The 25,872-nt window shown below is 35.7% G+C and overlaps 1 protein-coding gene across 4 annotated transcripts in view; it reads right to left on the bottom strand.

The window, feature by feature from the left end:
• LOC150080867 (histone-lysine N-methyltransferase EHMT2-like) overlaps positions 1-25,872 on the bottom strand; it is a 558,915-nt gene that overhangs the window by 16,342 nt on the left and 516,701 nt on the right. For all 4 annotated transcript variants that reach the window (XM_090381696.1, XM_090381697.1, XM_090381694.1 and 1 more), the window contains one exon: positions 7,254-7,430. In XM_090381696.1, the coding sequence (XP_090237822.1) occupies positions 7,271-7,430 (160 nt within the window). In that variant the 3' untranslated portion in view covers positions 7,254-7,270. The remainder of the gene's footprint in view (positions 1-7,253; positions 7,431-25,872) is intronic.

The following is a 25,872-nucleotide window of genomic DNA, read 5'->3' as shown; positions in this document are numbered from 1 at the left end:
TGTGGCCTGGATCTGCTAGTTAATAATGTGCTGCACAGTAAACATGTGCTGCTGAGGAAGGAGACTGCTGCCTCCGAAAGCTACAGCAAATTTTATCGCTTTTAATTTTTATTTTTAGTATAATTTATCAGTGTTATTTATATTTTTATTGTAAATATATATCTATTTTATACTTATTTTATTTTAAATAAAGTGTTTTTAGTTACAGTATTGAATTTATTTATCTTCTGGCTGTTGTGAAGCTTAATCATCAACACGAATTGTCCCAGCCTTGTAGGCCTATTTAGAGATATGATATACCTTTATCAATGATATTGATGAAGGTATGAGTCCTTAATGACAAGTTTGCAGGGTTGTTAATGACAGTATGCTACTGCAACAGGATCTAGAAAAGTTGGGCAGATGGGCTGAGAAGTGGCAATTGAAGTTTAATATTCACAAATGCAAAGTACTGCAAATGGGTAGCAGTGACCACACAGAATGAAAAAGACCTGGGATAATTGTGCAGTCAAGTATGAAGTTTTCTGAGCAGTGCAGACAGGCTGCCAGAGCAGGTAATGGGGTCTTTTCAATGATATACAGGAATTTTGTTAGTAGGGAAAAGGGGTGATTATCTATTTGTATAAGGATGGTCAGGCCATGCCTTGAGTACTGTGTACAGGTCTGGAGGCCTCATTTAGGGAGGGATGTAGAGTTGCTAGAATGAGTACAGAGAAGGGGCATTCTTACAAAGAAAGTTCTGCAAATTGCAGCATCTAGAGACTAGGCACCTGTGAGGTGATCTGATTGAGGTGTATAAGGCTTTGGATGGTTCGAGCAGGCTAAATGCTGATGGGATTCTTCCTCTTGCTTGGACTATGAACCTCAGGGGGCATAAATTCAAATTGAGGAAAGACAGGAATTTGCCTTTAGCCATCAGGAAGATGATTGCTGGAACAAACTTTCACCTGTTGTGGAAGTTGATAGCTTAATTAAATTCAAGGAAGAATTGCACAAAGTTTTAGAGTGAATGGATGGGTGAAATGAGGATATGTATATATATATATATTTTTTGGCTGATGCTGTATAAGTTTGCTTTCTTGCATCATATGTCTCTACTAATGTCTGACTGCACTGTAATTCCCAAATCACTTTCATCCAACAGTATTTTTAGTTTAACCATACAAAGTGCACAAGTATATTTTTGGATTGTTATTCCCCAAGTATAAGATGTTGCATTTGACTATATTAAAACATATCTGTTATTTTTCTGATATCCCAGAAGAAATAAAACAAATTTCATAATTGGAAATGCCAACATTCTCGGTCCCAACAATATCTGAATGCAATCAACTCGTCCATGCAATATTTTATCTTATTCCTCGTTAATAACAATGCCATGTGTTCTTAATGCAGAACACATCCCACTGAAAAGGAAGATTACAAAAACAATGGTGCATCTGCTTAATAATTAAATATAAACATCAATAAACATGGATTTAGCTTTTCAGATTGTTTAGATGAAATGTAAACAGATACTAGTACGATAACTGTGCCAGAACTACTGGAAAACAAACTCTGCAATCGGAAATACTGATGGGTGCCTAGTTGCAACACTGGACTAGAAGTGGAACTTTACGATGTTGTGTCCAGGTGAGAGTATGATTAGTGCCCATGAAAGACATGACAAAAAATTAGTCACCTGGGGTACTCAGGGCATACAGATTGAACATATGTATCTTCTACCTATTTGCTTACTGAAAATTAAAAGGAGTGATGCATTTAGCAGGTCTAAAGGTCATCCCGTTAAAAGAAGTAGCTGAATTTGATGATGTTTTAGAGGGAATTTGGTTTATGTCAAAATCAACTAGAAATCAGTGGAAGAATTGTTGTCGAAAAACTGCTAAGTGATGGTGATCAGTGACAAATATTACATTTGTTAAATGAAAAACAAATGATTTCAAACAGGGAACTGATGCACACAGTTAACTAAGGGCATTTCAGCCAATTTATTGAGAGACCACTGCAAAGAGAGTTACATATCATGGATATTTAATTTTGCTCCATCCTCAACTCAAATGATTAATGTTAACAGCTGTGCATAAAAAAGCCCAGTTAATATGGGCTAAATGGCATAAAAATTGGACTGCTGATGATAGGAAAGCTCTATGTGGTCTGAAGGATCTAAATTTTGTCTATTGCCTATACTCTAATGATGCCAGACACTGAGTTCACAGAGAGGACTGTCTACAAGGTACATGTATGTGATGGTGGTGGTGGGTGAGTGATGCATTGGGGATGTTTGAACTATTATGAAGTAAGTCCCCTACTTAAAATTCAAAGTGGGATGAATCAGGCTTGCTAAATGTTCTGGATGACAGGAAAGTTGTGCCTTTTATTGAATATTGAGGGTGATTCACGATTTCAATACTTCTATATTCCAGGATTACAACTGTTTTAAATTGGTTTCTTGTGTTCCTTATTATTTAAAACTTAAACGGTTTTAATAATAAGGAAAACAAGGGAATGGCAAATCATTTAAATTGACCACCCAAGTCACCAAATTCGAATCCCATACAGAATCCAGAGGACTATGTGGAATGGAAAGTGAAAACACAACAACAGCATCCACAAAACCCGAACAAATTACTGGCTCAACTGTTTACAGAATGGACTAATATAAAGTTGTTATCCTGGTTCGTCCTTTAAAATATTTAAAGGACGAACCAGGATGAAAACCATCTGGTCCGCAGGGCCTCTACTGTTTTAATCTGGCATAAGGAACATGAGGGACTGGCAGGGTATTTAAACTCGCCAGCCAAGTCACCAGATTTAAACTCTATTAGAGAATGTACTGGACTATCTCGAAAAAAAAAAAAAAAAAAAAAAAAAAAAAAAGTGAAAATACAACAGAATCCATGAAATCTGAATAAACTATTGGCTAAATTGTTTTCAGAATGGATTAATACTCATACAGACTATCTAAGAGATTCAGTCCCTAACAATACTGAAGGAATTTAATCCCTAACAATGAGAATTCACTAAGTGGTTTGTAAAAATTACATAGGTGACTAATTTTTTGTTTGGTGCCTATATATAGATAAATAATGTAGACCAGCAAAACAGAATGTCTTGTCATGGAAGATCTAACTTTCAAGATATCAATCAGAACTCACTGGTTTGGGAGCTTGTACAGTAACAGAGCATTTCTCAGTTTGCTGGCTGACTGTTTTCTACACGAACAACCTAGAAAGGCAACAAGAGAAAGCAATATTCTTGTTATCAACAGTGATTCATCATGTATTATGAAATTGTGGCAGTGATCATAGTGTATTGATGTGGGATTTACTCAAAGAAATAACTAGTGTCAAGGGTAAAGGAAAGGGATTATAACAGGCTTACACATTTATTTACACCCTATTCAGTGGGAAAACCTAATGTTGAAACATGTAATGCCAAATAGGAAGTGTTCAGAGGGGTAATCACAGTGACCATTAAATGTTTTATACCAACTAAGAGATACTGTTCAAGGTTTAGACCAAAATGGATATTGGATAAACCGATGAGCTTAGTAGAGGGAAAAAAATATGAATGGAATGAATCAAAACTGTCAGAGGATAAAGAGACCTACAATAAGTATAAACTATTTTTTAATCAAGTTTCTTGGGAGGGAAATTAGACAAGCTAAGAAGGATTATAAGAAGTCTTTGGCTAAGAATAGAAAGAAAAGTAACAGGGAATTATTTGTGTATATTAACACACTAGAAGGAAAGGACTAATCACATTGGTCCACTGGTAACCTGAATAAATATTTTGTATCTGCATCCACACATGATGAAGAAGCTTTATACATGGGATTAATGAAGTCCTTGTAATATGGATTGGAAGCTATGTGATTTTATAATAATGGAAAGGACGGTAGAGGAGAAACTGCTGCATCTATAAATGAACAAAGTTTAAGGCTGATGTAATGTATCCATTTACATTAAAGAAAGTTGCAAAACAGGTAGTTAAACCTTTGGCCATAATAATGAGAATAATCTCTAATAATATATAATATATTCAAGAGTAGCCCTTATAGATTGAAGATATGCAAATGTACCTCCAATTCAAAAGGGCAGTTCAAAGGGTGAAGTGGGTAACTGTAAACCTGTTAGTTTAATCTCTGTGCCACGGAAATAATGGAATCATTAGTTAAAGAAGTAATAAACCTTGATAGGAGTGTGGTCATAAAGCAATCACAGCACAGGGTTTGTTAAAGGGAGATCATTTTTCACAAATCTGATTAGTTGCTATGAGATTATCGCAAAAGAAGTGAATGCAAAGAGCAATTTTGACACATTTACTTAGATTTCAGTAAAGCTTTTGATATGGTACCACTTACATGACTGTTAGAACAATGTGGCAATAGGGAAAAGTTACTGCTGTAGATAAAGGGATGGTTAAGTGGTAGGAGACAAACAGTGGTTATAAATTAACACTGCTCTTCATGAATTAATGTAATCAGCTGAGTACTACAGGGGGGGAGGGATTGACATTAGGTCCCACAGTGTTTTTAATATTTATTTATTAACGGCATTGATGTTGATATTTCAAGTCTGATCTCTAAGTTTGCTGATGACACAAAGGTGAGCAGAGTGTTACGATAGTACTCAAAGCTAATTCAGTTGTAGAGTTTAAAAAGAAATTCTCTCTGTGCTAAAACAAGCTGCTAGAATGGCTCAAGGAGTTCTGTCAATGATATACATGAGCTCTGCCAGCAGGGACAAGGATGTGATTATCCAATTGTATTATCTGATGTATGGGAAATTTGCTTTCAGTCAGAGGGTAACTGATGCTTGGTACTGTGGAAGCATGCAGTTTGAAGAAACTTCAAGGACTCAATGGATTATTAGAAGGAGTGGCAAACAAAATGGGTATTTATTTATTATTATTATTTATTTTATGGCTGATGCTGTATAACAGATGTGGCCAACCTTAGTAACTGAGAACACCAAGCTAATTTTAAATTCTCGAGAGCTGCACAAGATAACCTTTGAAGGCTTGAAATTTCACATAATAAAAATATACAGTAGACTCGATTTTCCGGGATAGAGGGTAAAAAAAAAAAAAAAAATCCCGGATAATTGAAAAATACAGTAAGTCCCCGACATATGTAAGAGATATGTTCCAGGACTTCTTACGTAAATCAAGTTTTACGTAACTAACTTGGGAATGACTAATAAAACATTGCTACTATAACCCTGATATGCAAAAATTACAAAACCCACATAATATCCTCAGAAGAATGAAGAAAAATAGTTATATATTTTTAATTAGTTCAATTAAAAACTTTATCTGGGGACAGAAGTGAAGTAGACGGAGTGGCACATAAGAAAAGAAACACAAGGAAGAAAAAATGCATGTTATTGTACTGTAAAAACTGATTTTGTAGCCTTCATTATTACAGTTGACTTCATTGGTGCCAATTCCTTCACCACTTCTCTTATTCTGTCTTTCTCCTTTATCACGTTCACCGTTGACTCTGACAAAAAGGCCATTTTCATACATCCTTATTATTTTAATTTTCAGTTCTTTTCTTTCCTTTTCTTGATACTAGTACTGCTGTCACTTATTCTCTTAGTCGGCATCATGATGAAAGTCAAAATTAAATTTTCTGAATAGAGCTTCTGAATAGGGTTATTTTCTGAATAGTGTTATGGCAAAAACTCACTATCATCACCCCACGTGAGCTCGCATTTTACTAAAGCACGTTTCTGGAGGTCACTGCCATAAAACAATAAAAACAATATGCACTTTCCGGGTTACTGGGCTTTTCTGTTAGTGCAATTCATTCTAAATGGGTAGTAAACTCGATCTTTGTGATATTACTGATAGCTGGAATTCTGTGGATTTTTACATTATTCTAGTGAAATGTGTGTTCCCTTCACTGAAATCTTCAGTCATATAAATAACATCCGAAACTACATAAGTCGGGGACTTACTATATTGAAAAATGTTCATAAACCTATGTAAAAAGTATGGTGATAGATAAGAAACAAAAAAAACTTACCACACACTACTCATGTGTTCAATACGCGAGTAGTGCGTATTGGACACGCATTTATTTTTTTACACTGTCGAGTATGGTTTGGTCACCAACATTAAAATGGTTCATTAGAGATTTAAGGGATGCACCGTTTTCAAACGTTTTAATAATTTCAAGTTTTTGTTTAATTGAAAGCACAACTCTTGCGTTTGCCCATCATTTTTGCGATTTCTAAACAAAAAAAAAAAAAAAAAAAAAGTTAATATAAAAAAAAAAATTCCAACATTCCTGACATAAATAATGAAACAAAATTTGTCCTTTTGCAGTGCGACGGAACACAACAATCGACGTGACGCACTAAATGAACTAAACAGTTGGTCTCTTTTTTTTTTTTGAGTGGTGGGTGTGAAGACAGCAGGGGTTGCAAGATAATAGGCACACTAATCTCCAAATGACGATTTATAACGGTGCTTCTTGTCGCTTATTACGATTTGCAAAACATTTGTTTATACCTATTTTATATTACTTGAATTTTATGATTTCTGGTTGATTTTTTTTTTTTTTTTTTTTTTAAATTAGGAGTCTTGAAGTGTCCCGGTAAATCGAGAGTCTGCTGTACTTATCAGATTGAGTTACTTAAAAAATCATTGAGTTCTTAATAAGAGTTATTTAAACTACAAGCATGGTTAAAGAGTAGGATGCATGATGTTTTGGTGTAGAAAGTATGCTCTTCCCAACAGTGAAAGGTCAACATGATTAAATTATTTGCATAATTTGATTATACACAAAATAATTATTTGCATATAAATGAATGAAATTAGAAACAGTGCACAAATTTCTCAAAAAGTGCCAACTGCTACTTATATCATTAGATATTTGGTTGCTACTAGTGAATTTGGTTTAAGTATTATTTTGGGGTGTGAATTTTTTCAGTCCATATTTCTCTAGCTACAGTTCACGTGTCAAAGGGCTGTATGTGGTTGTGTGGCCACAGTTTGCCCATGAATATATATATATATATATATATATATATATATAAGCTTGAACCATTTTGCTGATTAATACTAAGCTCTCAAACCCAGACATATTCTATCTAAATGTATTCAATTCAACTTGCTACCTATCCTCACAGATGATAACACAGGTTTATAATTCCATTAAACACTAAACAATAAAATTTTTGCAAGTTTTCTTACTACTTCAGGATCATCACTTAATTATATGAAAATAGTTATAGAAAACCTACCTATTTCATTCTTAGTTCTAATGATCTGGTTCATCTGCTTGTTCTTCTCTGAGACGCTTATAGTAATTAGCAAGCGTTTCTTGAATTGTCTCTTTAGAGTATTTGCATTTTGGGGACCCACAACCACAAGTAAACCATTTGTATTTGATTACCCAGAACTTTTCCCCATAATCAAACCTAATAAATGTAAATGAAATAAAATAAATGTAATAAAATTAAATGTTCATTAAATGATAAATAAGATTATATGATCAGAAACTAATATATGATAAAAAGAAAAATAAATAAAAGAATGTGTAATGTCATTGTCCTCGTGGACAATGAAAGGTACTTCCAGCTTATCAATTTTAAGGCGTTTAAAAATCACCATTTTTCATAATTAAAAATCAAAAGCCTATGACTGATTCCTTATGTGAGAAAGGAGTGACGTAAGTTTTTATGAGAGTCTGATCACTACATACCTGATTGGGACACAAATAACAACAGAAATAATATGAGAAGTGATCAAGTTACTTTATCCTTTATCCATATAATAATTTGCTTATGTCCCCCTGTCCAGAATGTTCTTTGAACTTGAATAACTTAAAGACTAAACAAGCTTTTGACCCAATTCCTTTTTGCAATAGGTTTTATTTAGCAGTAAAATTCAGAGAGAAAGAGAGAAAAGAAAAGAAACAATTTGCAGTAAAATTTTCTAACCGATCTTCTAACAGTTCTGTAATGGAACAGTTGAGCAACAGCTCCATTACAAAACTGTTTAGCAACAGTTTCATTACATTTTTGTCGAAACATTCACCACAGGTACACTAGAATAATTGTAATTTTTTTAAAGGACAATAGTTTTAATTAGAGCTATTATATGCTCAATATTTCCTTATATTTTTTTATAAACAATAATAAATAATACAGGGATTACCTTGGTCTCTTTATAAGAATGCTTCTTTTCCAACTGTCATAGTCCATCACGTAAAGAATTCAAATATAATAATAAAATTAATAAAAATTCATTTTTCAATGTGTTCCATACCGACAGTTCGTCCACGATTCAAAAAATCGGAATCATCGTTGAGGGCCAAACCCAACCCCTAAAATATCAACCGCAATGCAACTATCAAACATAGGGAAACATTATGTCAACATTAACAAATAAGTTAAAACAAATATGAGTACATGAAGACAGATATTTTCCTCAAGTTGGACAAATACTTCTCGACACCTCGTGTTCACAGGATGGAATAGAAATAAAATTGCACCAATGTGTTTGTATTTAAAAGAAATTTAGTTCTCATCACGCATGCACTTATAGGACCAATCATCTGATATCAAAAAAGGTCTGCGAATGTTAATCGAATTTTTGCAGTTTCATTTCAGGGGTTTCTGCAATAAGTAACTTACCATAATTATGTTGGACGTTAATTATTTTAGCTTCATTAAAAAGGAAAGAATGTTCTTCATTTACAGCAAGAAATGCCAGCTCTGGGACATTTGTTCTCAATGCACGTACCGAAGCTTCATGTTGTTTTGTGTGAAAATCTAACACTCCCCGAGTGGATCCGACCCGATGTAAATCGAATCGCAATCTTTACAAGAAATGCTACAAACAAGATCATGTATTTGTTGAAAGGAGGAATTAGTCATACGTTTCCTTAACAATGTATACAATTTATTTGTGGGTTTAGCTATCACTTTCATATCCGTGCCCTTACATAAATAACTCAGTTTGTTATACCAGTTTTCAACATATGGGATTGTAATAAAATGCTTTTTTTTTTTCAATATTTGTTTTCTGATTATTATTGGTCATCTTTTCCTGGACAATCAGTTTAACTTTGTTAATAGAGTTAATTGGGTGTTAATAGAGTTAATTGGGTAACCTCTATTGAGGAAAAAAAATATTGGAAAAAAAAAAAAAGAAGTATTTTATTACAATCCCATATGTTGAAAACTGGTATAACAAACTGAGTTATTTATGTAAAGGCACAGATATGAAAGTGATAGCTACACCCACAAATAAATTGTATACATTATTAAGGAAGCGCATGACTAATTCTTCCTTTCAACAAATACATGATCTTGTTTGTAGCATTTCTTGTAAAGACTGTGATTCGACTTACATCGGATCCACTCAGGGAGTGTTAGGTTTTCGCACGAAACAACACGAAGCTCCGGTACACGCATTGAGAACAAATGTCTGAGAGCTGGCATTTCTTGCTGTAAATAAAGAACATTCTTTCCTTTTTAATGCGGCTAAAATACTGCATTTCCCCATATATAAGACGCACCTTTTTTCGAAAAATTTGGGGTCAAAAAACTGGGTGCGCCTTATACAGTGGTTGTAGATTTTTTTACTTGCATTTCCCGCTTTTTCGCACTTGTTACCGGTATATTAGGTTACGTTTTGCCACGTTCTGCCCAGAAATGGCTCAGAAAAGATTTATGAATTCAAGTTATCAGGAGTTGTATGAATTTTATGATGAATAAAATTTGAGTTCAATAACTTTATGTAATACATTTTTTTTCAAATTTCGGGCCCCAAAATTAAGGTGCGTCTTATACATGGGGAAATACGGTAATTAATGTCCAACATATTTATGGTAAATTACTTATTGTGGAAACCCTTGAAATGAAACTCTGTAAAAAGTCCCTCTAGATTTGCGAAAAAGTTGAAATTATTCGTGAGTTAGAAAGTGGTGCAAAAAATGTTGAAGTGTGTAAAAAGTTTTCTTTGTCCTCTTCAAGTGCATCAGATTGTGAAAGAATAAAGATGTTTAGATATCAGCACTGGAAAAGAACACAGCCGGAAAAAAAAAAAAAAATTTAGAAAGTGTGAGGCTACAAATGTTGATTAAGCATTGTTTCAATGGTTCACTACACAGAGAAGTGCTGAATTTCAATAGATGGTCCGATCTTGAAAGCTTGAAAAAATTTGCTAAACAATTTGGATCGATTTAAATACTAACATAACATCATTTATGCAAAATTAGTGGAGAAACTCTATCTACAGATCCAATAATGGCAAATGAATGGAGTGACCTTGTTTGGGCAGAAATCACAAAAGATTTCAACGACGAAGACATCTACAACAGTTGTGCTACTGCAACAGGATCCAGAAAAAGATGGGCTGAGAAGTGGCAACTGAAGTTTAACATTGACAAATGCAGAGTACTACATTTGGGTAAAAGTAACCCCAGAGGAACGTACCAACTGTGTTGTACTACACTTAGTTGGTAGAAAATGTAAAAGACCTGGGAGAGATTGCGCAGTCAGATCTGAAGTTTTCTGAGCAATGCAGACAGGCTGCCAGAGCAGGTCATGGGGTTAATGATATACAGGAATTTTGCTAGCAGAGAAAAGGAAGTGATTATCCCTTTGTATAAGGCAATAGTCAGGCCATGCTTTGAGTACTGCGTACAGGTACTTGTTTTAGGAAGGATGTAGAGTTGCTTCAGCGTGTGCAAAGAAGGGCACAAGATTGGTGAAGGGAACGAAGGGGTCCTCTTACCAAGAAAGGCTTAAGTTCTGCAAATTGGAAACTAGGCACCTGCAAGGTGATGTGATTGAGGTGTATAAGGCCTTGAATGGGTTGAGCAGCTGAATTCTGATGGGATTCTTCTGCTTGCTCAGATTACAAACCTGATTGGGCATAAATTTAAATTGAGGAAACACAGTTGTAGAATAGATATGTGGAAATTTGACTTTAGGCAATGGGTGGTTAATTTCTGGAACAAATTTCCATCTGTCATGGAAGTTGATAGCTTAGATAAATTCAAGTAAGAATTGGACAAACTTTTGGAGGTAATGGATGTGTGAAGGTTTTTTTTTTATTTTTGATATGCTTGCTTTCTTGCATCACGATTCTATTACTACTACGCTGACGAAACAGAACTTTTTTATAATTTGACATCTGACAATACATTTAAATTGAAATGGAAAAAATGTGTTGGTGAAAAAAAAAATCAAAGGCTCGCTTCACGGTGTTCGTATGCTCAAATATGACAAGAACTGATAAAAAACACTGTTCTTATCAGAAAATCGTTAAAACCTTGGTGTTTAAAAAACATAAGGAAACTTCCTGTGGATTACACTGCGAACAAGAAAGCTTGGATGACCTCGGATACTTTTCGGCAATACGTAAATGATTGGAATAAGGAGCTATTCAAAAAGAAGAAAAAAAAATTTTATTGTTAATTAGTAACTGTCCTGCACATCCCCAGATTCAAAATTTGTCCGACATTAAGCTGGTGTTTCTGCCTCACAATTCAACATCAATTTTACAACCAATGGACGTAGGAGTAATCAAGAGTTTGAAAGGATTTTATAAAAGATTTATAATTCTACATCTGATCAGTCAAAGAGAACAGAAACTCACTGAGTCTATATTGACATTGAATGCTATAAATTTATTGAATGATGCGTGGAACGTTACTTCAACAACCATATTGAAATCACAATTAAATTCAAATGAAATTTCAATTGTAGATGAAGATGATGGAAATGACAAAAACAACTTACGATTATCTGAATGGTTGCTCCGTTACAACGTTGTAGGTTTTAATACAGATAACATCGATGAATTTGTACGAGTCAATGACAATTTGTTAACTAGTGGTTTTCCTACAGAGAGTGACATTATAGATGCTGTGCTCAACAAAGATGTTGATGATATGACTAGTGAAAGTGAATCAAATTCAGTGCCACAAGATGCAATGGACACATCAGTCAATTTTTTTGAAGGAACTGAGGCAAGTAATGAGACTTTTAACAGGCTGAGAGTTTTAAGGGCATTTAGATGTCTTCGTCATTGAAATCTTTCCTGATTTCTGCCCAAACACAGTCAATCCATTCATTTGCCACTAATGGATCTGTAGATTGAGATTCTCCACTAATTTTTGCATAAATGATGTTATGTCAGTTTTTAAATCGATTCAGCCAACCATTGTTACATACAAAATCACCACGTCCAAATTGTACAGTAAATTTTCCCGCTTGAGCTTTCAAGATCGGACCATGTGTGGTGAACCATCGAATAAATGCTTCAACATTTGTAACCTTGCACTTTCTAAATTTTTTTTTTTTTTTTCAATTGTTGTTGTTGTTTGGTTTTCAGGAGCATTAGCAACTAAGGTCATATTGCTCCAGAATATGCGGTGGTCATTCCTTGACCTTTCTGCATCCTCCGTATTTGGGGGTGATGGGCTCGAACCCTGGTCTAATCAAGAAGCGTGTGCTACGCACTGCTGCTCCTTCCCACCTGGCTACGGAGGCGCCTTTTTTTTTTTTTTTTTCAGTTATGTTCTTTTACAATGCCGATATGTAAACAACTTTATTCTTCTACAATGTCGATACACTTGGAGAGGACAAAGAAAGCTTTTTACACACTTCAACATTTTTTGCACCACTTTCTAACTCACGAATAATTTCGACTTTTTTGTGAATTGAGAGACTTTCTTTTGTTAGTAGACATGTTTCCGAAGGAAGGGTTTGTTTCTAACTGATTTTACTTTAAAATGATAAAGTTATCTGCATACAAATTTCTTTGAAGCCCGAAATGCATACACAGTTCTTAGAAGTCCCATTTCCAATTTTCTTAGAAGTCCCGCAATAAATTTATGGTTCAGTGAATACAAGACAATCTGTAAATGGGGTAACTGCGGAATGCCAATGCACTATTGTATAGTCCTCAGAAGGAAAAGGTCATAAAGCTAAGTCACCCTTTTCGTTTTCATCTATTCCAAGAATTGGGTTTTATCAACTACCCCAGCAATTAAGAATGTTTGCATCATTACCAAAATTTGTTTAGTATATCTGTGTAGTATGCTTGTTATAACAGTGAGCGATTGTATGGGAATATGCATAAATTAAATCATTATGACTTTTTGTTCATTACAGCCGTGATCTCGCTATTTCCGTGCTCATTATAATCAAGTTCGACTGTAGACCTTCAGGTCTGGTTTAATGAGGCTGTAGAAGGTAGATGTTTCTTTAGTCACTAATAGGTTATATATCATATTCTTCTGTCAAGGAAACTCTGATAAAGTGTCCACTTATAGTACAGAAAAAATTCTGGAATGACTGTCCATTCTCAAACGAAGCACTGGTATTTTCACAAATCAAGACTACAAACTAAGAATAAATGCTGCTGTAACTTCTAAATCCCCAAATGTTTATACTTAATGGAAAATTAGAAATATATATTCAGTTCTTTAGGGGGAAGGGATGTAATTATACATGTAGGTACTAATGATTTAAAACATAAGCAAACTGAGGAGCTGGTCCAGGAAGCATAAGGGAGTGCTGCAAAAATGTTGCGAGTTAGGTGAAAATGTCCTTGTGTTGCAATTCTTCCCACACATGGTAGGAATGAGTCATGTAATAATACCCTTGTGCAGACTTGACGGAGTCTGCAAGGATTTATGGAGGAAGTTTTTAACAGCTTGACCTGCCCTAACTGGTAAACACAATTTATTTATTTATTTTAACAGAGGAAGTGCAAGAGTCTCTTTTGAAGTCAAAGAGGAGACATTAAGTCTTCTGGGAGAGGCTAACTAGGTGGGACAAAGGATCTACTGCAAATTTAGCAGAGACGTGCATCAAGGGATCTCACACATCTGTATATTAACCTGTTTATATAGTAATGCCAGCAGCGTTGCTAACAATTTAAATCTATTTGAGCTACTCGGCAAGCCTTCTGAAGTTGATATCACAGGGCTAACTGAAACCAGTAACGAGGAATTTCACTGTGGTGATTATAAAGTGTTCAAGATCTCCCCATATTATTTTTGAATAATATGGGCAGAATAATCTTCTTTTCAAAAATGAATTGAAAGCAGTTAAACTGTTAAAGCAGTCTGATTCTGAACAAGCCAGGTAGATGTAGTAATAGTAGTGGCACGTGATGCAAGAAAGCAAGTGTATGAGCTTATGCAGCATCAGTCAAAAAAAAAAAAAATCACACCATTCCCTCCAAATGCCTGTCCAATTCCTCCTCAAATTTATGCAACCTATCAACTTCCACAACGACAGATGGAAGTTTGTTCCAGCAATTAACCATCCGCTGCCTTAAGGCAAATTTCCGCATGTCTATTCTACATCTGTCCTTTCTTAATTTGAATTTATGCCCCCTTAGGTTCGTAATCTGAACAAGTCGAAGGATCCCATCAGAATTCAGTGTGCTCAACCCATTCAAAGCCTTATATACCTCAATCAGATCACCGTGCAGGTGCCTAGTCTCCAGCCACTGCAATTTGCAGAACTTAAGCCTCTCTCTTGGTAAGAAGATCCCTTCATTCCCCTCACCAATCTTGTTGCCCTTCTCTGTACATGCTCAAGTAAATCTACATCCTTCCTAAAATGAGGCACTTTTCCCTGCTAGCAAAATTCCTATATATCATTGACAAAACCCCATTACCTGCCCTGGCAGCCTGTGCACATTGATCAGAAAACTTCATATCTGACTGCACAATTACTCCCAGGTCTTTTTCATTTTCTACCACCTTAAGTGTAGTACCACACAGTTGGTATGTTTCTCTCGGGTTACTTCTACCCATATGCAGTACGTTGCATTTGTCAAAGTTAAACTTCAGTTGCCACTTCTTAGCCCATCTGCCCAAATTATCTAGATCCTGTTGCAGTAGCACACTGCCATTACGGCGCCTCCGTAGCCAGGTGGGAAGGAGCAGCAGTGCGTAGCACACGCTTCTTGATTAGACCGGGGTTCGAACCCGTCACCACCAAATACGGAAAGGTCAGGGAATGACCACCGCATATCCCGGAGCAATATGGCCTTAGTTGCTAATGCTCCTAAAAAAAAACTAAATAACAAATAACAACACTGCCATTACTGTCATTAACAACCCTGCCAACCTTTCTATCATCTGCAAACTTCGATATTAAGCCTGATATACCTTCATCAATATCATTGATGAATATACAAAACAACAGTGGACACAACACCGAACCCTGTGGGACTCCACTAATAACCTTAATCCACGAAGAGCAGCACCCATTGATTACCACCCTCTGTCTTCTTCCACTTAACCATCCTTTTATCCATTGTAGCAACTTACCCTTAATACCATTCTGCTCCAATTTGTACAATAGTCTTCCATGCGCAACAGTGTCAAAAGTTTTTCTGAAATCCAAATATATGATATCAAAATTATTTTTTGTATCCAGTTCCTTTGTAACCACATCATAATATCCTATTAAATTTGCCAGACAAGACTTTCCCTAAACAAACCCATGCTGTGTCTGAATTATTGCTGCAGTCTTGTCTAGATGATCCTGCAATGCATTTTTAACTAGTGACTCCATTATTTTACCCGGAAAAGAAGTTAAACTAACTGGTCTGTAATTACTCGTGTCACCCTTTGATCCCCCTTTGTGAATTGGGGATACATTTGCACATCTCCAGTCCGTGGGAACCTCCCCTGAGTCCAAGGATGCTCTCATAATTATGGCTAAGAGTTTGCTTAGTTGCTTTGCCGCCTCCTTTAATATAACTGGATAGACCCCATCCACCCCAGGTGCTTTTCTTATGTTTAACTTCAACAATTTCTCCTCCACTTTGCTCTCAGTTATTACAAAGTCATTAAGTATCCTTCTACAATTTGATAACTTTCTGCCATTTTCAAACCTTAATAATTCCTCATGTGTGAATGTAGATGCAAAATACTCATTCAGTTTGTTTGCTATCTGAGCAGGATCATCAACAATAGAACCATCGATATCAAGTGTACCAATCAGATTCAACCCCTTCCTTTTAGAGTTTATATAAGTAAAGAAATCCTTGCTGTTTTTCTTAGCATCTTTTGCCAACAATTTCTCGTAATCTGCCTTCGCCTGCCTAACCTCCTTGTAGGTGTCATAAATTAAGGTGTCAGCTGCCTGGTGATAATGTAAAGATAATAGGTAGGGGTATACTACTTATCATCTGATTGATCAGGGGATTACAATGATGGGGAATATGATAAAAATTTGTTTAGGCAACTTAAATGGGCAAATACAGTAATAGCCTGAAGTTACGCGATACGTGGGTCCAACGAAAATCGCTTAAGTCGAATTCGCGTAAGTCGGGGTACAACTTTGCATATAAATACATATAAATTTTGTTTAATTGGGACCAAGGACTAACAAAAACACTAGTTTAAAAGAAAAATATTTAATAAAATTGCAATTATTTATACATATTAATACAAATTATGTATTAAAAAAATAAATGAGTTACGTAAAAAAGTTATTTCAACGTCGATGGCTTCATAAAATCTAACAAATTCGTCTGACGACACAGCGCCTTCTTTTTTTCACGCAGAATTCCTTCGTAGCAAGCTAATAATTTTTTATTCCTTGCTTTGTAGCTATAACGCGTTCTTTGTTGGAGTCTGTTTTCTAAAATTTTTAAGCCCTTTTCAATTGAGCTGAGACCTGTCAAGCTTGCAATTGTCATGTGTTTTTCTAGTGGAACTGAGTCTTAAGTGTCGGATAATTCAGTGACGTTTTGCTCACGCATCTCTATGAGCTCATTCATTGTCAGCTCCTCACTATGTGAATTCAACAGCTCGTTGACATCCCCATTGACTTCCAAATCTAATTGCCTGGCAAGATTAACAACTTCTTCTATCATATGAACGACACGATCAGTTTCTGGTGTTGTTTTCGTCTCATTTTTGAAAAAAAATGGACAAAGTTTCTTCCAGACACCATTCAATGTTTTTTTGAGAATTTCATCCAAAGATTCTTCAATGATTCTTACGGCATCTAAAACATTGAATTGTTTCCAAAAGTCTTTAACAGATATCTCACTATTTTGTCTCATAGCTTCATTCAGACATGCAAACGAACGCCTCATGTAATAGGCCTTGAATGTTTTGATGACTCCCTGGTCCATCAGTTGAAGCAAGCTGGTTGTGTTTGGAGGCAAAAACACAACTTTCACACGTCGGTCGAAATTAATTAGGGTGGCAGGAGGGTGACCGGGTGCATTGTTAATAAGAAGGATCAATTTTAATGGAATCTGTTTAGACTTGCAATAACGTTCGACTTCGGGTATGAAGTGGTGACCAAACCAGTCCTCAAAAACGGAAACTGTCACCCAAGCTTTATGATTTGACTTCCAAATTACTGGTAAGCTAATTTTAGATATATTTTTTAAAACTCTTGGGTTTTCGGAGCGATAAATTAAGAGAGGTTTTAACTTGCAGTCACCAGCTGCATTCCCGCCAACCATCATTGTCAATCGGTCTTTGAAAACCTTAAAGCCTGGAAAGTTTTTTTATTCGTGAAAACGATGTAATTTCCGACAAAAGTTGAGCACGAATTCAAACGCACACATATAAATATGACAGTCGGAATGCAAATTCTTGTATATGTGTGCAGCTCATGCGGCAGCAAAGTTGAATTTTGTTCATCTTTCGCTCTCACTCTCCGCCGTCGCACCATATATTGATAGCATATGAAAAACGACCTTAAAGATAGTGGGTGGCAGTGTTGCCAAACGCAAAAATCAAGAACCGCGTAACTCCAAGTTCGCATAAGTCGGGGTATTACTGTAATCATGAATGCCTCATTATGGGTGACCTTAACTTTCCCCTTAGCAACTGAAATTTGTGGCCAAGTACTGCACATAGAATGATATTTTTTGAACTATCTGGATGATAGTGACTTATTTTAACATGCCATACAAAGTACAAGAGGGCCAACTATCACTGATGAGGAATTTCACTGTAGTAATGTTGTATTCAGAAGAAACAGAGGAGGGGGGGAAGATAATTCTTCTATACAAAAATGAATTAGGAGTAATTAAACTCTGTATTTTCACTAAGGATACAAGTATTATCAAAGATTGGAGTACAGGAAAGTCCAGGCGCTTCTGTAGCCAGGTGGGCAGAAGCAGCAGTGCATAGCACACGCTTCTTGATTATACCGAGTTCGAGCCCGTGACCACCAAATACGGAAGATGCGGAAAGGTCAGGGAATTAACACCGCATATCCCCCCAGAGCAATATGGCCTTAGTTGCTAATGTTCCTAAAACCAAACAAACAAACAAAAAACAGGAACGTCCAAATGGCAGCACCCATAATGTCTTAAATAAACAGCATGCAAATTTTGATGGTCAAAGGCAAAGGAGAAGTTTTAAATTTTAAGAAATTGATTCTCTCAGGTATGACAAGCTGCACTTGCTACCTGCGAGTCTAAAATGCTGATGGAATCGATATTGAGATGCCACTTGAGTGAAGAGGACCAAATTTCAGTGAAATCTGGTTGGTCTGTGACAACCAAATCCTCTGTTTGCACTTTTAATGGTGGCACTTTTAGTAACCATGGATATAAACCCTGTATGCAAATACTGAAATATGGCACCTAGTACACTGGAGGTGACTACCTGGGTATGAACCAGTACAAGCAGGGGTCGATGTGTGAGGTCCACACCACACAGAGGAATGTAGCATGCTCGATGTTACCACACAATACTAGGTGGTAGATGACTCTTATCAACCAGTGCAATACCTTAATTTGGCTCTGGAGACTAAACCCACACTTAGTCTCCAGAGGAAAGCTCCACAGACCCCCTCCCTTCTGGCCCATCATGCAGTATGATTGATGTCTTTTGAGGTTATTGTTATTTGGTTTTTTTTTAGGAGCATTAGCAACTAAGGCCATATTGCTCCGGGCATATGTAGTGGTCATTCCCTGACCTTTCCGCATCCTCCGTATTTGGTGGTCACTGGCTCGAACCCCGGTCTAATCAAGAAGCGTGTGCTACACACTGCTGCTCCTGCCCACCTGGCTACAGAGGTGCCTTTTGAGGTTATGATAGGTAGCACAGTGAAATCCGAACTTCTTTACATTTTGAGGGTACAGCTCTAAAACTGTGTTTGCAGACTGGCCAGTAGATAGTCCAAATCATGCTGCCTCTACTCGCTGGATAGTAATGAGGCCACATTATGTCAAGGAGCTGGGTATATTTTTACCATGTGTACACCATATCCAAAAATTTCATTACTTCATACAGCATATCCCTCCCCCCACCTTTTTTTACTACTGAATATACCATGAATTGTCAAACTAATTAACTGCAGAAGAAACCTACCAAACACTTCCTCATTCATTTCACAAATATATGTGGTCTCAGTTTTAATCTCGATGATGTCCATTTCAACTTACAGTCTGCTAAACCCCCATGTACCTTTTCTGAAGAATCCCAGTTATCAGTTGATTCAACCACTGCTCATCTCAGTTGTCTGAATTATTCACTATATGATTCCTTTCACTTCAAAGGTGGTACTTGTGCATATGTCCTTTCTGATATTCTCTGTCAGAGACTCAGTAATTTGGAATCTCCTTTTTTCAATATTCTCTGGCTTAAAATCTCTCTACCACATTCTGTCAAATTCATCTGTTGCCTCTATTGTTCTCCCAACTCCACTAATCACTTGGAACTCTGTGACTTCCTCACTTTGAAATTAGACTTTCTCCAGTCCAACTTTCCTAACAGTGAGGTAATTTTCCTTGGTGATTTTAATGTTCACAACTCCAACTGGCTTCCATTTTCTAGCCATGCAGACCCAACTGGTTAAAATGCTAAGACTTTTGCAATTACTAATGACCTTGCACAGATTGTTCATTTACCTATCAAATACCAAACAATCCTAACCACACAGCCAACACACTTGATCTTTATCTCACAAACAACTCTTCTAAGTACACGGCTGAGGTGGGTAGTCCTCTAGGCACTTCAAATCGCAATTTGGTGATGTTCTCTTCTCCACTAGAGCCATTCTCTGTGGTCATTCTCAACCTCTGGTTGCTTGGCATTACAAGAATGTAAAACAGGATGATCTGTGAGATTTATTTTCTTCTTTTCCTTGGTCAGATTACTGTTTCCAATCTTCTGATGGCAATGTTTGCTAAGATCATGTCAGTGAAATTACTCTTGTATGGATGGAATCCTTTATTCCACACTCCAACTTAAAATCTCGTTAAAATCTAAATCAATAAATGTGCTAAGGCTGTTCAAGCGAAGAATGTTGCATATCGTAATTGGCTCATATCCAAATCTCCAGGTTCATTTTCTGCATACACCAAAGCTTGAAACAATTGTAAAGCAGTTATTAATCAGTCCAAACTAGATCTTGAACAGGCTAAGAATAGAAAATTTCCTTCTTGTCCAAATGGTTGCCAAGCATTCTGGTCTCTTGGCAAAGCTATTTGGCAGCAACTTTCGCCCATCTCTGTCAAAACCAGATGGTTCTATTGCCTCTTCAGCCAAAGACAATGCTGACTTGCTAGCATCCCATTTTTCTTCCAACTCATGTGTTGATGATCTATGTTAACCACCTCCCAGCATTCTCAGTACATTCCATTCAATGCCTGCTGTGGTCTTCAGTCAAAAGGATGTCAGAAGGATCTTGATGCTAAGAGAGCTCCAGGTTCGGATGGTATTTCTCCATTTATTCTCAAAACCTGTGGTCTTGAGCTTACTCCTGTTCTGCATTGCCTTTTTTCACTTTCTTATTTCAAAGGTGTATTTCCTTCTGTTTGGAAATTTGCACATATCCAACCAGTTCCTATTAAGGGTGACAAATACATCCCATTGCAATTACTTCTACTCCTTCTAAAGTAATGGAGAAATCAATAAACTGCCAAAACTTAAACCATCTAGCAAAATTCAATCTAATCAATGATTGCCAGTATGGATTCCGTCGGTGTCAATCCACTGATGATATTCTGGTTTATGTTACCCATCTATGGACAAATTCAATGGAAATGTTTGGTGAAACTCAAGCAGTTGTGCTTGACATTTCAAAGGTTTTTGATCATTTTTGATATAAAGGCCTTCTTAATAAGCTTCCATCTTATGGTGATGGTGATTGTTGTTGTTGTGGTTGTGGTGTTTTCTGGCACAAGAGCTACTTAGGCCATATTGCGCCTTGGGTGATGGTAGATGGCTCTCTGTCTTCTAACTTCTCCACTAATGCTGGTGTTCCCCAAGGTCCAGTTCTTTCTCCCACTCTTTTCCCCTTGAATATTAATGACCTTCTTCCATTGACTAGAAATTCAATCCAAAATTTTGCTGATAGCACATTGCATTCGTCCTTCCAGTTTGAGAAACCTTGCCCTGCACAAACAGCTTCAACTTCTCCAATATCCACTATCAATTCCTTAAATACTGATCTCAAGGTAATTCTCCAGTGGAGCAAAGATAGCTTAGTTGATTTCAATCCTTCTAAAACTCAGTCCTGTCTTAAATCTTACAAAAATGATTCTTCTGATCCTATGCTTATCTTCAATGACACTTTGATTTTTAGGTAAGATCATATATCTATATTAGGGATTACACTGACTTCTAATCTTTCTTGGGATAAGCACATTACAAATATTGCTTCCTCTGCATCCAAAAAGTGGGTTTTCTGTCTCTTTTTCAGCATTCTTTTCTTCCAAACAGCTGTTCACTCTGTACAAATCGCAATTCCACCCTACCATGGAATATTGTGGCAGTACCCCAAAAACTTCTGTCAATCTTCTAGATTCCATTCGAAAGAGGACACTTAGGTTAATTAGTGACCCATCTCTAACACAGTCTCTCACTCTGTTTTCTAGACTTTCTGTTTCTGCTGCATGCCTCTTCTATAAATACTTCCATGGCCACTGTTCTTCGGAATTAACTTCTATAATTCCCACTCTCTCTTCGAAAGCAGTCCAAACATGTGCTGCATCCAATAAACATCCTTTTATTGTCCAACTTTAAACTCACAGAACCAACTTTTCTTCTTTCTCAATTATTCATTCAACTTCTGTTCTTCTCTGGAACAACCTTCATTCATATGTATTTCCTGAAAATTACAATCTACAGAAGTACAAGTCAAATATCAACAAGTATTTCTTTCATCTTCTCAAACTTCACCCCATGCACGGTACTAAGTAATATTTGTTCTAATACCTTTCATGCTTGGGGTTTTGAATAAAAAAAAAAGAGGTATTATTATTATTATTTTTTTTTTTAATTAATAAACTAAGAAATACATTTTGCATTGAAAAGGAAGCAAATCTATTGATTGGGCAGTTTCTCTGGCTACTGATAACTTTGGTCACAGTGCAACAGTTCATATGTTTATTGTGTATTATGTTTGTAAAAGTGCACATTACTGGCTGATTTGCATGTTGTCTGGGCTGAGGTCTGGAACAAACTTACTCTGCCTGAGATCAGCTAAGTACACCCTCAACTGAAGAGACATTCAATAATTTCTCCTATTTTTGATAGGATGTGAATCTGATCTCTTCAACGAAGTGAAAAGCAGAACTGGAAATACTGGGAAGCGGGGACACGGGTGAATGTTATCACTGTAGTACCACAGCTGTTGTCACTACCTGTACTAATGTTACTAGGGGTTGAGTCTATCTTCCTGGAACTATGCAGAGAAAGCATCCTCCTAGTTCTGAAAGGTTACTTCTTCTACCTCTGGTGAATGTAAGGCATGAATCCTATATACCAGCATTTCTTAATCCATGGGCAAGTTGTGAAATTTTTGATAAAGCACAAGAGTTGCATTAAAAATAAAATATATTGTTTAATAATAAATAAGTACCCTTTTGTAAATTTTATTTATAATTTGGATGCAGAAAATTCAGTTATTAAATAAAACAGAACATGTATTAATGGATAAGTATTATTTTCTGTTAATTATATTTTGAATATGAAAAATTAGGAGAAACCAAAACAATGAATTTTTTATGTCTCTGAAGTGACAAATTGTATATTTTTCTTTGTTTTACAGTTCAGCTGGTTTGTGTAATAAAAAAGGTTGAGAACCACTGATTTGAGAAATCTGAGAAAAATTCAGTCAGATTAGTCTTTCAAAATCGTCACAAAACCTTTTCAGTGTGTTTATGTGTATTTGAACCTGCGACAAGAGTTTACAGATAGAATTGATGAAAAAACTTTATTAAAATTAACCAATATTTCCATATATTTATTTATTCATTTCCCAATAAATCTGAGAGACATCTGCAACTTAACACAGTTAATGGAATATATTACGTCAAGTGAAGCCTATATTTAAGAAGTAAACTTAGTAAAGTTGAGCTCACAACTGCTTAAAGGTGTATCCAAGTTCTAAAACTCAACTAAAAGAATTACTTGGAAATATTTTTTAAAGAAATAAGCAATGGCAAACTCAAATTGCTGCACAAAAGTCGTCTTTTACATGGTGTTAATTTTTTATGTTGCACTCAACACAATTCTTATCAATAGCCTCAAAACATGAGATTAATGCAATGCAAACAACTTATTCAGTTTTCTGTAGTAGTTTATTTTTTCTGAAAAGTGTAGTGTTAGCCATAAGCTTTAACTTAAGTCAAAAAAATAATAATAATAAAATAATAATAATAAATAAAATAATTAAAAAATAATAAATAAATATAAAATCAAATAAAATGAATGACCTACATGACTCCCTTCTCACACACTGTTAGAATTAATTAGAATCTGTTAGAATCAGTCAATTGTAATAAACTAAAAACATTTTTCAGTAGTGAAAAATATTGAATTGTAGAATATTTATTTTTTACCATGGCCAATGTGTCCTGATATTTTGGTGTTTGATGCGTGGTTGTTGGTGACAAGATAGTTTCAGTTTATTACTTTCCCATGGAAAATTTAACTTGTTATAGCTCTAGCTTTAGCAAACAATGGTCTTCACTTCTGCCAATTTTATTTAGACAGAAACAGAAGGCATTTAAAAATAAATTTTCAGTTTATACTCAGGCACGACAACCAAGTCAGTAGAGTTTACAATAAATCGTCAATACAAATATTTATTGTATTTAGTAGTCACAGGCTTGAACCCCCGTCCCCTCAAGGAACACGTGCTATGCACTCTCGCTCCTCACAACTCGGCTACGTCAGGCCTTTCTTAAGTATCAAAAAGTTCCTGGTGAACAACTGTATGCAATTTTTGCAGAATGCCTAAATAAGTTTAACTCAGCTAAAGATACAGCTGTATACCAATACAGGTACATTTCAACTGAAAATAGCAAGAGGATTTTTTTTTTTAAGAAATATTCAGCGATTCATGCAGATTATAATATTGAACATGGGCTAATTTTGTTAACACATTTTAAATCTAATCCTATTACTTACTTTCCTGTACAAGGATTTGCTCATTCAGTCACCATTGTCAAATACTGCAATAAGTTAGTATCAATTTAAGATGCAATTCCCTCTTTGAGTGCTCTTGGCCCAGATGATATATGTAACTTTTGTTTGAAGACCCATAGTTATTTTATTGGGAATATACTTTATAATTTGTACAACACATCCATCTGACAGGCTGTCATCCCTACTAATTGGCCAAGTTTTCACATCATATCTGTACTAAAATGCTCTCATCCAGGCAACCTTTCTGACTACTGTCCCATATCTGTATCCTCACCGTTGTCTAAGGTGCTTGACACTTCTAGTTGATCACATTTTTGTTACTTGTTTTCCATTCAAACTCTATGGCATCTCCAAGAGATTTACTAAAACATTTATTTCATCTAGTTTCTCTAATTTATATACTTAACATCACAAATACAACAGTTACTGTTTCTTTTTTGATATCGCAGCAGCACTTGATTCAGTGGTATGTCTTCACTCCTAAATCTTCCAGTGTCTTTTTATTTTACTTCTGGACCTCATCTGCAGCATTCTCTCTTTTATTATTTGAAATATTTTTGAAATTTACTTATTGGAATGACATTGCATACAATATTTATATGCAAGTAGGTGTTCCACAAGGCAGGACTCTGTCAGCATTGCTGTTACAAGTGATTTTTATTTCTATTTTTCAACACACACACTCTCAGTTGTGTTCTTATGCTGATGATGCATATTATTTTGCTTCATCTTCTGTCCTCTGCATGGGCTATTTTATTCTTGTGCACCTAATAATTTAATCCAATCTTTATTTTATTAATTAAGTTAGCTTAACTGAACTAATTTTAGTTAAGTTAGCTTATTTTTAGTTTATTGTTTTTCTCCTCTTACTTCTGCAGTTGGTCCTACTTAGTTAAGTCCTACGAACTTTGTTATCTTCCTAGTTACATATTAACATGAAACTTCGGTATCATGAGCAATGTTTTACATTAAATTATATGAACTGTCTGGAATGTCAATGTGATTTAACTATGATCACCAATAGAAGAGTCATTCTCAAGTATGTGGCTGTCTATTTTTTTTCCTATTTTTCTTAAGGACTCTATGTGCTCACCTACCTCAGCCTTCTCTTCATGCATTTCAAGTAGAATATTATTAGCTGAATGCCAAACTACAAGTCTTCTACATTTCATACTTGGCACAGGCTATATACTTATTTGGACTCATGCCCATTCAAGATGGAAGTTAAACTCTACAACAGTTCTGGGAACATTGAGCAGTTGTAAAGACATCAATATATGGAACTGCTCTGCCTCCAATGTGCTGCTAAGGTGCAATTTTTTTTTTAAACAAAACAAAATTGAGGTTATTCTATATCCTTCATACTCACCATAGTCACTAGGTACCTTGCACCTAGTAATTTTTAGTTGTTTCTAACAATGAAGGATACTCTTCATGATAGAACTTTTCCCAGCCGACAGGCA

This window comes from Mastigoproctus giganteus, chromosome 9 (genome assembly GCF_048544385.1).
Source record: "Mastigoproctus giganteus isolate SK-2022 chromosome 9, ASM4854438v1, whole genome shotgun sequence".
NCBI lineage: Eukaryota > Metazoa > Arthropoda > Arachnida > Uropygi > Thelyphonidae > Mastigoproctus > Mastigoproctus giganteus.
Note: the sequence above shows the minus strand (reverse complement) of the source record. Positions and strands in the feature narration are given on the sequence as shown.